At 36.2% G+C, this 14,024-nt stretch overlaps 1 protein-coding gene across 6 annotated transcripts in view; it reads left to right on the top strand.

The window, feature by feature from the left end:
• SEC22A (SEC22 homolog A, vesicle trafficking protein) overlaps positions 1-10,202 on the top strand; it is a 68,405-nt gene extending 58,203 nt beyond the window's left edge. For all 6 annotated transcript variants that reach the window (XM_027061007.2, XM_027061010.2, XM_027061008.2 and 3 more), the window contains one exon: positions 7,288-10,202. In XM_027061007.2, the coding sequence (XP_026916808.1) occupies positions 7,288-7,488 (201 nt within the window). In that variant the 3' untranslated portion in view covers positions 7,489-10,202. The remainder of the gene's footprint in view (positions 1-7,287) is intronic.
• The last annotated feature ends 3,822 nt before the right edge of the window (positions 10,203-14,024 follow it).

A 14,024-nucleotide genomic window follows, 5' to 3' on the forward strand; every position in this document is an offset into this window, starting at 1 on the left:
TGAGTTCGAGCCCTGCATTGGGCTTGCTGCTGTCAGCACAGAGCTTGTTTCAGATCCTCTGTCCCCCTTTCTCTCGCTCAACAAAAAAGTAAACGTTTATTAAAAATATATTTTTAGTTTCAGGTGGTCCTCTTTTTTAAACTCCTCAAATTTTTCTGAATTACTTGTATTTAGAAATTTTCTATCTAGTTTGACAGATTTAATTATAATGAACGACATTTCATGCAGGAAATGTGAAAACTTGCATTTGTTAATGTCACAAGTGCTTTAATTTTATGAAATATTCTTGGGTAGATTTTTTAAAACTTTAATCTCTGCTATCACACAGACGATATTATCTCATTTTTGAAGATGAGAAATTTGAGGCAGTTTGAGTCCTATCTGGAAATCACATGGCCAGTGAGTGCTGGAGTCAGGACTTAAGTCTAGGTCTTCTGATTTTAAATATTGTATTCATTCCACTATCTTAGGCTGTCTGTAAGCAAAATTCTATATTTGTATAATTTTTTATGCTATAAAATTACAATTTTATTATCTTTATATGCATTATTTCATATTCTAAAATAATGTGAGGTAAATGTTAACTTTAAAATAATTTCATGAGTAATTCTTGTAAAATGTACTTTTGGCTGTTTTGCCTTAATGAAATAATTTTAAATACTAATAATAACAAAGTGTATTGAGCTCTTATGTGTGCCAATAAGCTCTTTACATTCCTTGTACCATTAAGTCCTCACAGAACGTCCCACACTAAAGTTACCATTGCCCTTTTTGAGTGAGGCCCAGATGTTCCTATAGCCGGTTAGTGACTCGAACTCCAGTCTTGGGCCTCCCAAGCAGTGGTGTTGCTCGTAGAGGCGCACCTCTGCCACATTCCTCAAAATAGCTGAAAAGAGTTCTAAGGGGAGCACTGTTGCTCAGCTGTTCTTTTACTGGAGAGAAATTAAACAAATTCATGCTTTAAAAAAGAAAAGCAGAAAGCCAATTTTCTTCTCACTGACAGACAGGAAGCTGCATGCTTTCCACATATGCTGAGCAGAGTGATAATAATGCTGGTTTTTTCCAGAGTGAAACATGTGATTACCTGTTACCATATAACATGCTCCATCTGCTGGTGTCAGGATTTTTTTAATCATCATTAGATCAGACCTGAATGGCTACCAGGCTCTGGGGACTTCTGGATGCACAGAGCTCAACAAGATAGGAGTCATCTTGCTGTGGAACATTTGAAATAGTATATCAAAGGACCTAGAAACTAGAGACTGTTCTTTTTCCCCCCTCAGTGCTTTACCTTGAAAACTTTCAGACTTCCAGAAAAGTTGAAAGACTGGTACACTTAGAGCCACCACTTTATAACATTTTGCAGCACTTCTGTCTCACTCTCTTTTTGTATGTGTATGCGCGTAGTGTGTATGTTAGTTGTTTATACAGTAAGTTGCAGACAAATACGTTGAGTATAAAGTTGGTTTCCTTATTCAACTTTTTATTTTGAGATCATTATAATTGTTGTAAGAGAGATATATAATCTTTACCTGGCTTCCCCTAGTAGTACCAGCGTATACAACTATAATACATTATCACAACCAGGATGTGTGTGTCAGCACAGTGAAGATGTAGAATATTCTTATCACCACAGAGACCCCTTAGGTTGCCCTTTTATAGCCACATCCACTTCCCTCCGGCCTCTTAATCTCTGGCAACCACTAATGTGTTCTTCATTTCTATAATTTTCTCATTTTAAGCAGTGTTCTATAAAGGGAACCATATAGGTTGTAACCTTTTGTGATTGTTATTTTTTTTACTCCTCATAATTCTTTGGAGATTTTTCCAGGTTGTTGCATATATCAATGTTTTGTTCCTTTTTGTTGCTGAATGGTATGGTGTGGTGGCACCACAGTTTATTTTAATCATTCATCCATTGAAGGACATCTGGACTGTTTCCAATTTGGGGCTATTATAAATCTGCTATGAGCATTCATGTATAGGTTTCTGTGTGAAGATGAAGACTCATTTCTCTGAGATAAATGCAGCGGAGTGCAGTTGCTAGGTCTTATAGTAGTTGCATGCTTAGTTTTATTGAGACAGACAAACTGTTTTCCAGAGTGGCATACCCTCCAGCAGTGTGTGAATGCTCCCATTTCTCTGCATCCTTTCCAGCATTTGTTGTTATCACTGCTATTCTGGTCGGTGTGTAGTGATCCCTCGTATTGATTTTAACTTGCATTTAACCCTGGTGGCTAATGATGTTGAACATGGTTTCTTGCACTTATTTGTTATCTGTGTGTCCTCTTGGGTAAAATGTCTTTTCATGTCTTTTGCCTCTTTTCTAATTGGGTTGTTTGTTTTTTACTGTCCAGTTTGAGAGTTCTTTGTATATTCTAGACATTAGTCCCATGTCAGAAATGTTATTTGCAAGTATCTTATCCCAGTCTGTACCTTGTCTTTTCATCCTCTTAGGTCTTTTGCAGAGCAAAAGTTTTTAATTTTGCTAAAGTTCATTTTATCAGTTTTTTCCTTTATGGAAAATGCTTGAGGTTTCAGGTCTAAGAACTTTTTTTTTTTCTTTTCACTGAAGTAGAAGTTGACGGGTAGTGTTACATTAGTTTCAGGTGTACACCATAGAGGTTGAACAAGTTTACGTGCTATGCCGTGTAGCTACCGTCTGTCACCACTCACTATTATAATTCCATCGATTCAAGAACTCTTTGCCTACTCCTAGACTCTGAAGATTTTCTCCTTTCTTTTCTTGTGAAAGTTTCATAGTGTTATATTTTACATTTAAGTTCATGATCCATTATTAATTAAATTTGGTATAAGATTGTATAAAATATGAGACTTAGATGATTAGATTGCAAGGTTTTTTTGTGTGTTTTTAGTTATGGGGATTTTTTTGCTTGTGGATGAATGGCCAGTTGCTCCATTTGTTGAAAAAGCTATCTTTTTCCTCCACTGAATTGCTTTTGCATCTTTGTGAAACATCATCAGTCAGGCATATTTGTGTGAACCTGCTTCTGTGCTTAGTATTCTGTTTCATTGATCTTTGTGTCAGTCTCTGTGCCAGTACCACATAGTTTTGATTACTGTGGCTATATAATCTGTATTAAGTTCCATTTTCTTAGTACTTACAGGGTTATTCAAATTATTTTTAGATGAATTATGATAGTTTGTATTTTATGAGGAAGTGGTCTATTTCATCTTCTCAAATTTATGTGTGTAGAGTTGGTCATAGTATTTCCGTACTATCCTTTTGGTGTCTGTAGGATCTGTAGTGATATTCTCTGTTTCATTCCTCATGTTGGTAATTTGGATCTTTTTCTCTAGCAGTCTTGTTAATTTCATTGATCTTTTCAAAGAACCTGCTCTTTGTTTTGTTGTTTTTTTCCAATATTCGATTTTATTGATTTCTTCTCTTTTATTACTTCCTCCTTCAAGCTTGCTTTGGTTTACTTGGCTCTTTGTCTAGGTTCTTGAGATGGGAGCTTAAATAATTGATTTGAGAATTTTCTCTTTTGCAATATATACATTTAGTGTTATAACTTTCCCTCTTTGAGCACTTTATTATCTGTGTTTCATAAATTTTGATATGTTGCCTTTTTTCCATTTTTTTGTTTTTTTTTAATTTTTATTTTTATTTTTTCAAGTTTTTATTAAATTCCAGTTAACAGAGTGTAATATTAGTTTCAGGTGTAGAATCTAGTGATTTAATCACTTACAGCACTCAGTGCTCATCACAAGTACCCTCTTTAATACCCATCACCTGTTTAACACATCCTCCCACCCACTTCCCCTCCAGAACCTGCAGTTTGTCCTGTATAGTAAGAGTCTTTATCCTGGTTAGCTTTTCTCTTTTCCCTCCCTGTGTTCATCTGTTTCTTTTTTTTTTTAATTCCATATATGAGTGAACTCAAATGGCATTTGTTTCTTTCTGACTTATTTCATTCTTTTTTATGGCTGAGTAATATTCCATTGTATGTATACACCACATTTTCTTTATCCATTCATCAGTCAATGGATATTTGGGTTCTTCCATAATTTGGCTGATACATTCCATTTTTATTTTCATTTAATTCAATGTATTTTAAATATTTTTTTCCTTGTGGCTTCCTCTTTGACCTATGGATTATTTAGAATTTTGTCTTGCATTTGTTTTGCTTCCAAGAGTTTGAAGATTTTTCAGTTTTTTTCTATTATTTATTTCTAGTTTGATTCCACTGTGGTTGGAAAACACTCTGTGTGACTTCTGTTCTTTTAAATTTGTTGAAATTTGTTCTATGGCTCAGAATATGGTCTGTCTTGGTATATGTCCCATGGGCACTTAAACAGAATATGTTTTCTACTATAACTAAGTAAATGCTTTATAGTTCTCAGGTAGATCATGATGGTCGATGGTATTCAGCTTTTCTGTATCCTTGTTGATTTTCTATCTAGCTCTGTCAGTTGAGAGAGAAGTATTGAAGTTTTAAGTTATAATTGTGGATTGGTGTATTTCTCATTTCAGTTCTATCAGTTTTTGCTTTGCCTATTTTGTAGCTCTGTTGTTTGGTTCATACACATTTAGTATTATTGCCTTCTTGATGGATTGATCCATTTATCATTATATGTTATATCATTATATAATATAAAAATATATATAATATATGATGATATATCCCACTCTAGCCCTTTTTTGAAATAATTTTATATTTATCTGATAGTAATACAGCCATTCATGCTTTCTTTTGATTAATGTTTGCATATAATATATCCTTCTCCATCTTTTTACTTTCATCTTGCCTACATTATTTGAAGTGAGTGTCTGGTAGACAGATTAAAAACTGTTTCTAAATCTGCTCTGCAAATCTCTGTTTTTTTAATTGTATTTAGGCCATTACACTTAATATAATTATTGATATATTAGGGCTTAAGTTTGCCATCTTATTTTTTGTTTTCTGTTTTTCATTTTTCTGTTTTCTTTTTCCTGCCTTCCTGTGGGTTATGTGAATGTTTTTGTAGAACTCCATTTTTATTTATCTGTAGTGGTTTTGAGTTTATCTCTTTGCATAGCTTGTAAATGGTTGCTCTAGGTATTACATTACACATACTTAGCAGTTTTTTGGTGTTGTCATTTTACTAGTTCAAGTGAAACACAGAAATTGTATCTCCTTTTATGTCTCTTTGTCCCCTATTTATAATTTGTCTTGAATATTTCCTCTACATACATTTAGAACCACATCAGACCGTGTTATTAATTTTTACTTCGGCCATCAAACCTAATTTAGAAATCTCAGGAGGAGAGGGAGTACCTATTACATTTATCTATATTTTTGCTGACGGTGCTTTTTGCTTTCCCAGTGTTCCAGGGTTTTTTCTTTTAGTGTTTCCTTTCTGCTTCGAGAACTTCCTTAAGTCATTCTTTTCGGGTGCCTCTTTAAGTGCCAAATTCTCTTAGTCTTTCACCTGGGAATGTCTATATTTCTCTTCCCACAATATACTTATTAATTACAAAGGGGAAGATACTAACTTCACAGTGGAGAAACCTGTTAGACCCCATCTTACCAAGAGGTCAAAATTAACATCACCAATTATAAGATACATTGCACATCACCTCTGTGGTATTCTTGCCCAAACTACATATCCTCAGTTCAGTCTTGAGACAATATCGGGCAAAATAAAATTAAGGGACATTCTACAAAATAACTTTCTACAAAATAATTGATACTCTTTAGATTGTCAAGGTTATGAAAAACAAAGACTTGAAGAGCTATAACAGATTTGAAGAGATAGGACAGCTGAATGCAGTAGGGAATACTGGATTGAATTGGACCAGAAAAAGGGCCCTAGTGGGACAACTGGCAAAATTCCAATAAAGTCTATAGATTAGTCTACAGTATTTTATCAGTGTTAATTTTCTGGTTTGATCACTGTACTGTGGTTATGCAAGAGGATACCATTAAAGGGAACAGGCTGAATGAAGGCTATACAAGGACTTACTGTTTTTACAACTCTTCTCTAAGACTAAAATTATTTCAAAAGGAAAAATTATTTTTCCAACATTTTTTACACAATGCAAATCACTGAAATAAAATAATGCTTCCAGTTCATTTTGCTTGGATATCCGTCTTCTTTTTAAGTAACGCAAAGTCCTGATTTGTGTAAGAACAGATTTAACAGAACATTTCCATATTCTTTGTGCATTGTTGCAAACACCTTAAAGCCCTTCCTATACTGAAGCCTGGATACAATTTCACACAAAGACCTGTGCTTCTTTGTTAAGACTTTGTAATCACATATGATTCTATATTTAACAGATTGTGAATTTTAGATCTCGTCTATAAAACAGTTTATTCAGTCAGATTTTTACTGAGCAATTACTATGTGCCAGGCACTGTTCTGGGCACTGGAGATAAATGAGTGAACAAGACAATCAAAAATCTCTCCTCTCATGAATATAGATAACAAACAAAACAAGCATATTTTTAAAGTGTGTTTATAGTTACATTGTGGAGAAAAATAAAGCAGGAAAAGGTGAATACCCGGATTTGGGGGTTGGGAGAGTAGTTTCTTTACTATATTTTTGAAAATAGCAATCATCATATGCTCTGTCCCCTTTTCAGTCTTTTATTTTAAGGCATAACTATTTGATATTTTATATCCTCTATCTAATCTCTTATGTATATATAATCTTTCTTCCTACACTAGAATGTAAGCTCCATGTGAGCAAGGGCTTCATTTGGTTACTTGAAACTAGAGAACAATGCCTAACTTGTAGCAGGACCTCAATAAGCATCTGTTGAATGAATTCTAGCTCAAACATTCACTCAGATCCTCTACCTTGCTTAGTTCCTTGCACTTAATGGGGGATCAGTAAGTATTTGTTGATTTCATTAATATGCAGATTCAGGTTATATAAGAGTCCATTTTGCTATAGTTTGGTTGAGTTTTTTGTACTTTTCTGGGATGACCATGAGAGATGGAATCCCCTTAGACCTTGAGAATGCTTCAGAGTTGCCTGTCCCCTTGAGGAATGTGTTCAGGCTGTTTGCAAGGGAGTTATCCACTTGTAACTCCATTTTACATGTGATATAAAATGTTGTATCTTTTGACAAATGAAAAACATAAAAGGAAAAATCTGTTTTCTTTTCAAGCTGTACAGCTTTCACAGCGAATGTCTTAAAGATGTTACATTATCTTATCTGTAGATGAAAAATCCCCTCATATTTTACTCTCTGGCCTGTTAATATTTTATAGTAGAAGCATCTGTTTCTTTTCTTGTAACCCTAATCATCTTTCATTTTATATTTTGAACAGTGTTATTTACTTGTCTACTACACCGGCTGGCGGAATGTCAAATCTTTTTTGACTTTTGGTTTAATCTGTCTGTGCAACATGTATCTCTATGAACTGCGCAACCTCTGGCAGCTTTTCTTTCACGTGACCGTGGGAGCGTTTGTTACACTACAGATCTGGCTAAGGCAAGCCCAGGGCAAGGCTCCTGATTATGATGTCTGACCCCATCCTTCAGACATACTGCCTTGGCTTCTGGGGAAAAAGGAGGGAGTATATTTAACTGCCACTGTGATGAAGAAACTGTTCACCACAATCAAGAAGCTCTGCTTTCTTTTTCTCCAGCTATCCTTTTTGTTTCAAGTCAGCATGGCATGCCTGGGAGCATATAGTACCTGTTAGGCAAACTTCATATTAGCCATGAGATTATTATTCAGAGGAAGAGACTTCTCCCTCCAGGGCCATAACAGTGGAAGAACAGTCAGATGCCATTGGAAGACTTGGCCAGCAGTCCTGAATCCTTCTGAAGAGTTCAATCAAAAATGTATGTGGTACATGCTCTGAGGACCGAGTGGGAACTCTATGACCTGGGTTCGCCTTTATGAGGCATGGGTATAGCCCAAATAAAAAGATGCCACAAAGTTTATATTTAAAACAACTTGCTAAATATCAGATTATTTGCACATTTAAGGTACCATGAGTTTATGAAGTCTAGGATGGTGTGGAATTGGTTCTTTTCATCTTATATTTTTGCTTGAATCTAAACTCTGGAAATCACTTGATGTATGAGAAAGCTGTTATAAGCGCATCTTTTGAACATCACAAGTACTGAAAACACAATAACCTATGTTTCCTTTCTAGACCATGTTTGTAGTTTCTTTTGAAATCACTTTTTAAAAATGTGGTTTGTTAAATTATAACCATTGTTTCCCAAACTTGAATCACTTAAGTATTATATATAAGTATTATTTCTTAATATTATCTTTAAATTTTAAAATATTGTAAAAACAAACTAATCTCTACTCCAAGAGGAAAACCGGCATCAATTTACCATGAATAAAGGGTAACAACAAAATAAAATTAAAACAAGAAATGTTATTAAATTCTAACTAGATACTAATGTCTGCTAAGGTGTTGAATCCAAGAAGCCTGCTGTGTGTTGCAGTGAGAGAGATGTTACCCAGCACCAAAATGGGGCTCTCTCTGTGGGATTATGAGAAGAATGAAAGAGAATTGTAAAGGGAATGACATTCTCACTGTGATTCTGCATTATTTAGCTCTGTGTTGTATACCACCTAAAATCCTCCTGTATGCTACCAACGGTGTGGGTCCGGAACACTGAACTTGTACTAAGAGAATCAGAAGGTAACTTCTCCCAGCAACTCTTATTATTTTATGGCTTTGAGGAGTTCTGCACCTAATTTCTTAGAGAACTCGTTTGTTTTTTCATAACATTATAAAGATTGTTCAAGAGGTTATGAATTAATAATATAGGAAGCACAATTTGATTCCATTAGCAAAAATCTACATCTCTACTGGTTTTGCAAGTTACCTTCATTAATGATTTTCTTTTGTTTTTAGAGAAAAGATTCCAAACAAGGAATACATAAGGAATACGAATTTAAAATTTGATATCCAGAAAACAGTGGACCCATTACATATAACTCATGTTACTGGGCATATTTATTAAGCAGAAGAAATAGTCCGGAGGGGTAAAGTCGTTGAACTACCATGTTTGTTTGAACCTGTATATGTAGGCATGCCTGCAACTAACTGTAAAATCTTGCTAGCTAGAACTTTTTGCTGCACTCCCTTTTTAGGAGAATGAGGCAAAAGGAAGACAATAAGCTTGTAATGTCAGGGATTTATTTAAAACCAGAAACTCCAGTTCACTTTAGTTTTCTGCCTCTAACAAAACTGCAGAGAAATTATATATATTCTGAGAGGTGCCCCAAGATATACCACATGATCCTGACTCATCAAAATAAAACTGTCTGGCATTTTGTACTTTTGAGCCAGGAGAGTGAAGTGGTTCAGTGTGGAAAGATTTTTCTGAACTAACTGTTAAAACAAGAGGAGTTCTCTTGTAAATAGCCAGTTAACCAAGAAGTTGGAGCATTCTGGTTAATTGTGATTTTGCTATATATTGATACTTAATAGCTCTCTTACCAGTTTGGTTCACTTTGGTTTTCCTTTATCATTGAATTATTGAATTATTGAATTATGGTGTTTGGTGTTTTGGATCAGTCAGCAAAGACACTTGAAAACTCACCAGCTGTTTAATTTGTTTTTTTGCTTTTGTTTTGTTTTTTTCTATTTTTGGATAATGGGATGTTTACATATTAATGTAAAAACTGAAAACAGGTATAAATAATGTTTTATGTATAGAAATGCTTTTTTTTTTCATTATTTGGTATCTGCGTCGCTGAGTGTTTATATAACTTCTCTGCCCTTTCGTGTTGTTGCCAAAGAAACTGTGAATTTGGAATGAAAAATTTTTACCGTGAGTATAACGTTTTTAAGCTCATTAGGCTTCTAATGTGTATGATAGTAATACCGCACTGTTACTTCTAAGAGCAGTTCCGCATTTACCTAATCATAATGAGTTTTGTCATGGAGGCTGAGAATTAGTTGTCCTCTTGTTATGAAGGAGGAAACTGAGGTAATCAGATGTTAATGACTTATGTAGGGTTACAGAGCTAAGCACATACAACTCCTAATCCCTTAGCCTTGGGGCCCTGCCTCCCCAGAGTGGGGACTGATGAAGATAGCTAGGGTTGCACTCAGGAAATAGATCTGTTCTTGGTAAAATCAGGGAATTGGGAACTTAATGAGCTCAGGACTGCTAGTGTCAAATATAGGTGTGTATTAAGGTGACTCTGAAATACTGCTCTTTTATTAAGGTGTTCTAAAAGTAATTGCAGTATTTGCTTACGATATTTGCTTGGTCTGTATTTGAAATGTATTTATACCTAGCCCATTTCCCAAAAACAGTTGAAGCACCCTATACCAAAATAAGACAAATACAACAGCAGTAACTATGAACAGAAAGGAAGAAACACAAGATCAGTGAAAATGAAAGGTGAACATGTTGCTGTTACCAAGTATGAAATTTGACTTTTGAACTTCCTGGAAATCATGGCTAGGAGGAAACAAGTTTCCCGTCGCTAGCTCTGTCTGTAAGAGTATACCAGTTCCTCAGGGAAGACATCTTCCTGAGGGATTTTGGTAAAGAGGTTCACGCTTGGGAGTCCTGTGAAATGCTAAAATGAACAAAATCCTCAATGGTTTTAGCCGCTTGCATATTAATGATTGTGCCTTGATCCTTGACTTGTACCAGCTTTCAGAGGCATTCATTTAAGGAGTTTCGGTGTGGTTAATAGAGGATTTTGTTGGCATGAGGAAGAATTCTTCTCCTAAGCTAAAAATAGGTACGTGTTAAAGCTTGAAAATCCATTTGAGACAAATGCCTAGAGACATAGACCTTTACCTAATTCTGTCATTTTATAATTCATATAAAGTTAATGTGCTGCCCCTGGATTAGCACATTTATTTTGTATTAAATGTGGTCTTTTTCACAGTGGAATCTAGTCTGGAGAAATGACTGGTTACATTTCTGTTAGGCAGTGTCCGGATTTGTCAAGGCTCCACAGACCAGGTTTGTCATATGAGCTTTAACCTCCATGTCACATAAGTGCTTCCTGTCGAGTTTAGCCACCCACCAAAATGGGAGTTGCTTGGCTTTATTCCCAAAGTCTTACTAAGTAACCTATGGAGCCCCACTCTGAGCTGTTGGATTTCCAAGAGACACAGCAAAATGTGTGTGCGTGTGCATGTGTGTGCACACTTGTGATGTTATTTTAACAGACTTTTAGTTTATTTTAAAAGAGCTGTCATGAAGTATATAGTAAAACAACAAATAAATTGCACTTGACCTTGAATAAAGCAGGGGTTAGGGGCACCAACCCCTCCCCAGTGCAGTCAAAAATCCATGTGTAACTACTTTTCTAATAGCCTACAGCTGATCAGAAGCCTTACTGATAACATAAGCAGTCAATTAACACATATTTTATATGTTCTATGTATTATATACTGTATTCTTATAGTAAAAATCTTAAGATCATAAAGAAGAGAAAATACATTTATAGTACTGTAATTCTAAAAAAGTCCACATGTCAGAGTGCCTGGGTGGCTCAGTTGGTTGAGGTTCCAACTCTTGATCTCAACTCAGCTTGATCTCAGGGCTGTGAGTTCAAGCCCTGCATTGGGCTCGGTGTTGGGCATGCAGCCTACTTAAAGTCCACATGTAAATGGCCCCACACAGCTGAAACTTGTATTGTTCAAGTATCAAGTGTATTTCAAAAGCAGCCACCATTCAGATCAAATTGAACACTTAGCCTTTACCACAAATTACAGGTAATTCTTCAGGGCTGCCATCTTTGTCTGTGGTCAAGCCTTCTTTGTATTTTCCTACTTTATCATCTCTAAGGAAATGCTGTAGTAAAATCAACCTGATTTTTTTATTTTGATTGGCTTTAGTAATATGCTACTTAAAAGTTAAACACCTTCAACTCCAAGGGTTATGAACCAGCTTGTGTGTAAAGGCTGTGTTGGCTGAGAATTTACCTCTTCTAGTCTTATCGGTTAGGGTTAGAAATGTCTGATCATCTTCATCAATGTTCTGAGACTGCTGGTGAATGCTGGCTTATTTTAGCATATTTCAGCTCATATTTCTGAGCGGTGAACTTTTCAAAGAGAAGCAGTGTCTGTGGCTGCCACTCTTGTAACATCTTCTTTGAGTGGCCAAGTTTTCTGAGTTACTCAATTTCACAAGATGAAGTCACAGTGTTGAACATACTGTTGAATGCACTCAGTGGTTGGAAGCCACGTGGCTTGTATCCTCCTTGCTTGTGAACAGGGAGTGCAGTTGACATGTGTGTACATGTTTTCTTTTGCATTGGCAGTGCCCGTATATAATAAGTAGTCTTAGCACAATTGGAGGCTGTAGGAAACTCCAGGAGAGAACAGGCTTAATTCTAAAGAGTTCCTGAAATCCGTACCGTAGCCTTATGAATTGTTCCTGCTATTTCCTTGGTAACAAACGGTATTTTCAGCCCCACCTCACCCACAGTTCATATTTGCCCCTTTTCCCTGCATCCCACAGCACAGCAGTGCAAGTGTCACTGAACGGAAGCATATTCAGGCTCCATCTGAGAGTAGGAAACAGGACTCCAAACTTTTGTTTCCCATTTGGTCCTGGCGGCCCTCTGCAGCTCTGCCTTCATTGTTTGCCTCCTTAGTGCCAGTGCTTTTCTGTGAGGCTTCGGCTCTCCATGACCTTGCCAACAATATTTGGCCTTCTACTTGGAATTCTTCCAGTGCCTGGGACTAATGATAAGAATTCTCAGCACCTTTTGTGGGCCAGGGCTAGATCCTCCTACATGGTTAATCCTTAGGGCAGCCTGGGGGATGGGAGGCACTATCTCATATTTGCTTGAGGAAACAGACTTACATTCAAACCTGAGATTCAGGCTTAAGTGATTCAAAAGTTGGTGTTCATTTTTCTGTGCCGCAGAATCTCAGAAAGAATACTCCTTGTATGTTACTGACAACCACTGGGCCTTTACTGTTCTAGCAGCAGTGAGAACAGACAAAGCTGACATGGAGGGAAACGGTACTGTGTACAATAAGGATGTCATCCTTACAGAAAGCCTTTCTGTAAGCTTTCTTTTTATAGACGGAGTACCTGAGGCCTAAAGAGGTTAAGTCACTTGACCTCAGTCAATCTTCCACCAATCTTGGTGGCACCAAGATTTCAGTCCAGATCAGTCTTACTCAGAACTCATGCATGCTCTTAGCACCATGTAATATTAAGCTAGACAACATGGAAATATGTTGAAGTACATAAGGAATATATGTTGGAATGTATATCCAAGTAATCTACATTTTAAAAGTTTTATATAAGTAATCTCTATACCCAACATGGGGCTCGAACTCATGGCCTTGAGATCAAGAGTCACATGCTCTATGGACTGAGCCAGCCAGGCACCCCTCTGCATTACCTTTTTAATAAAAGGGATTGGTCAGTGCTAACTTCTGCAATATGGCTATCCAAGACTGAGCAAAATGGTTTCCTGAAATTCCTGTATGTAGAACAGTGACATGGGGACATGTGGATGCAAGGGGTATGGTGAAACTTAAATGAGCCTTAGGTTTTAGGGCAAGAGCTATACAGTCTGATCTTTGTATTAAGTCTAATGATTCTTAACATAGAATGTTAAAGCTTCACTGGTGATTCATTTGTTACAAACATTTACTTTTTCTAATTGAAGGACAGAATTGGTTCTCTGATATAAAGTAATTTTACGGAAATTCTGCTTTAATTGATTCTTATATCTGAAAACACTAAACAAAAAAAATAGAACATAACTATTTACAATATTGAATAGTGATTATGAACTTGGACTCAGATTCTCTGGCTCTCTTCTACTGGCATTGTGACCTCAGCAAGTCACATAACCTCTCTGCCTCCATTTCCTCGTCTGTAAAATGGGGGTAATAGTACCTTGGGCAAAGTGTTGCTGTATTAAATGAGTCCATATATAGAGAGTACTTAGAACAGCACCTGGCACATTGAGTGCTAGGACAGCACGGTATGTCTTCTTGTGGTCCGTCTTGTTGGTGTTGCTATTACTTTCAAGGTAATAAGTCTTTTATGTTGCAAATGCCCCTAAATATAAGTCATTGTACAAAGTTTTTCA

Source organism: Acinonyx jubatus, chromosome C2 (genome assembly GCF_027475565.1).
Source record: "Acinonyx jubatus isolate Ajub_Pintada_27869175 chromosome C2, VMU_Ajub_asm_v1.0, whole genome shotgun sequence".
NCBI classification, from domain to species: Eukaryota; Metazoa; Chordata; class Mammalia; order Carnivora; family Felidae; genus Acinonyx; species Acinonyx jubatus.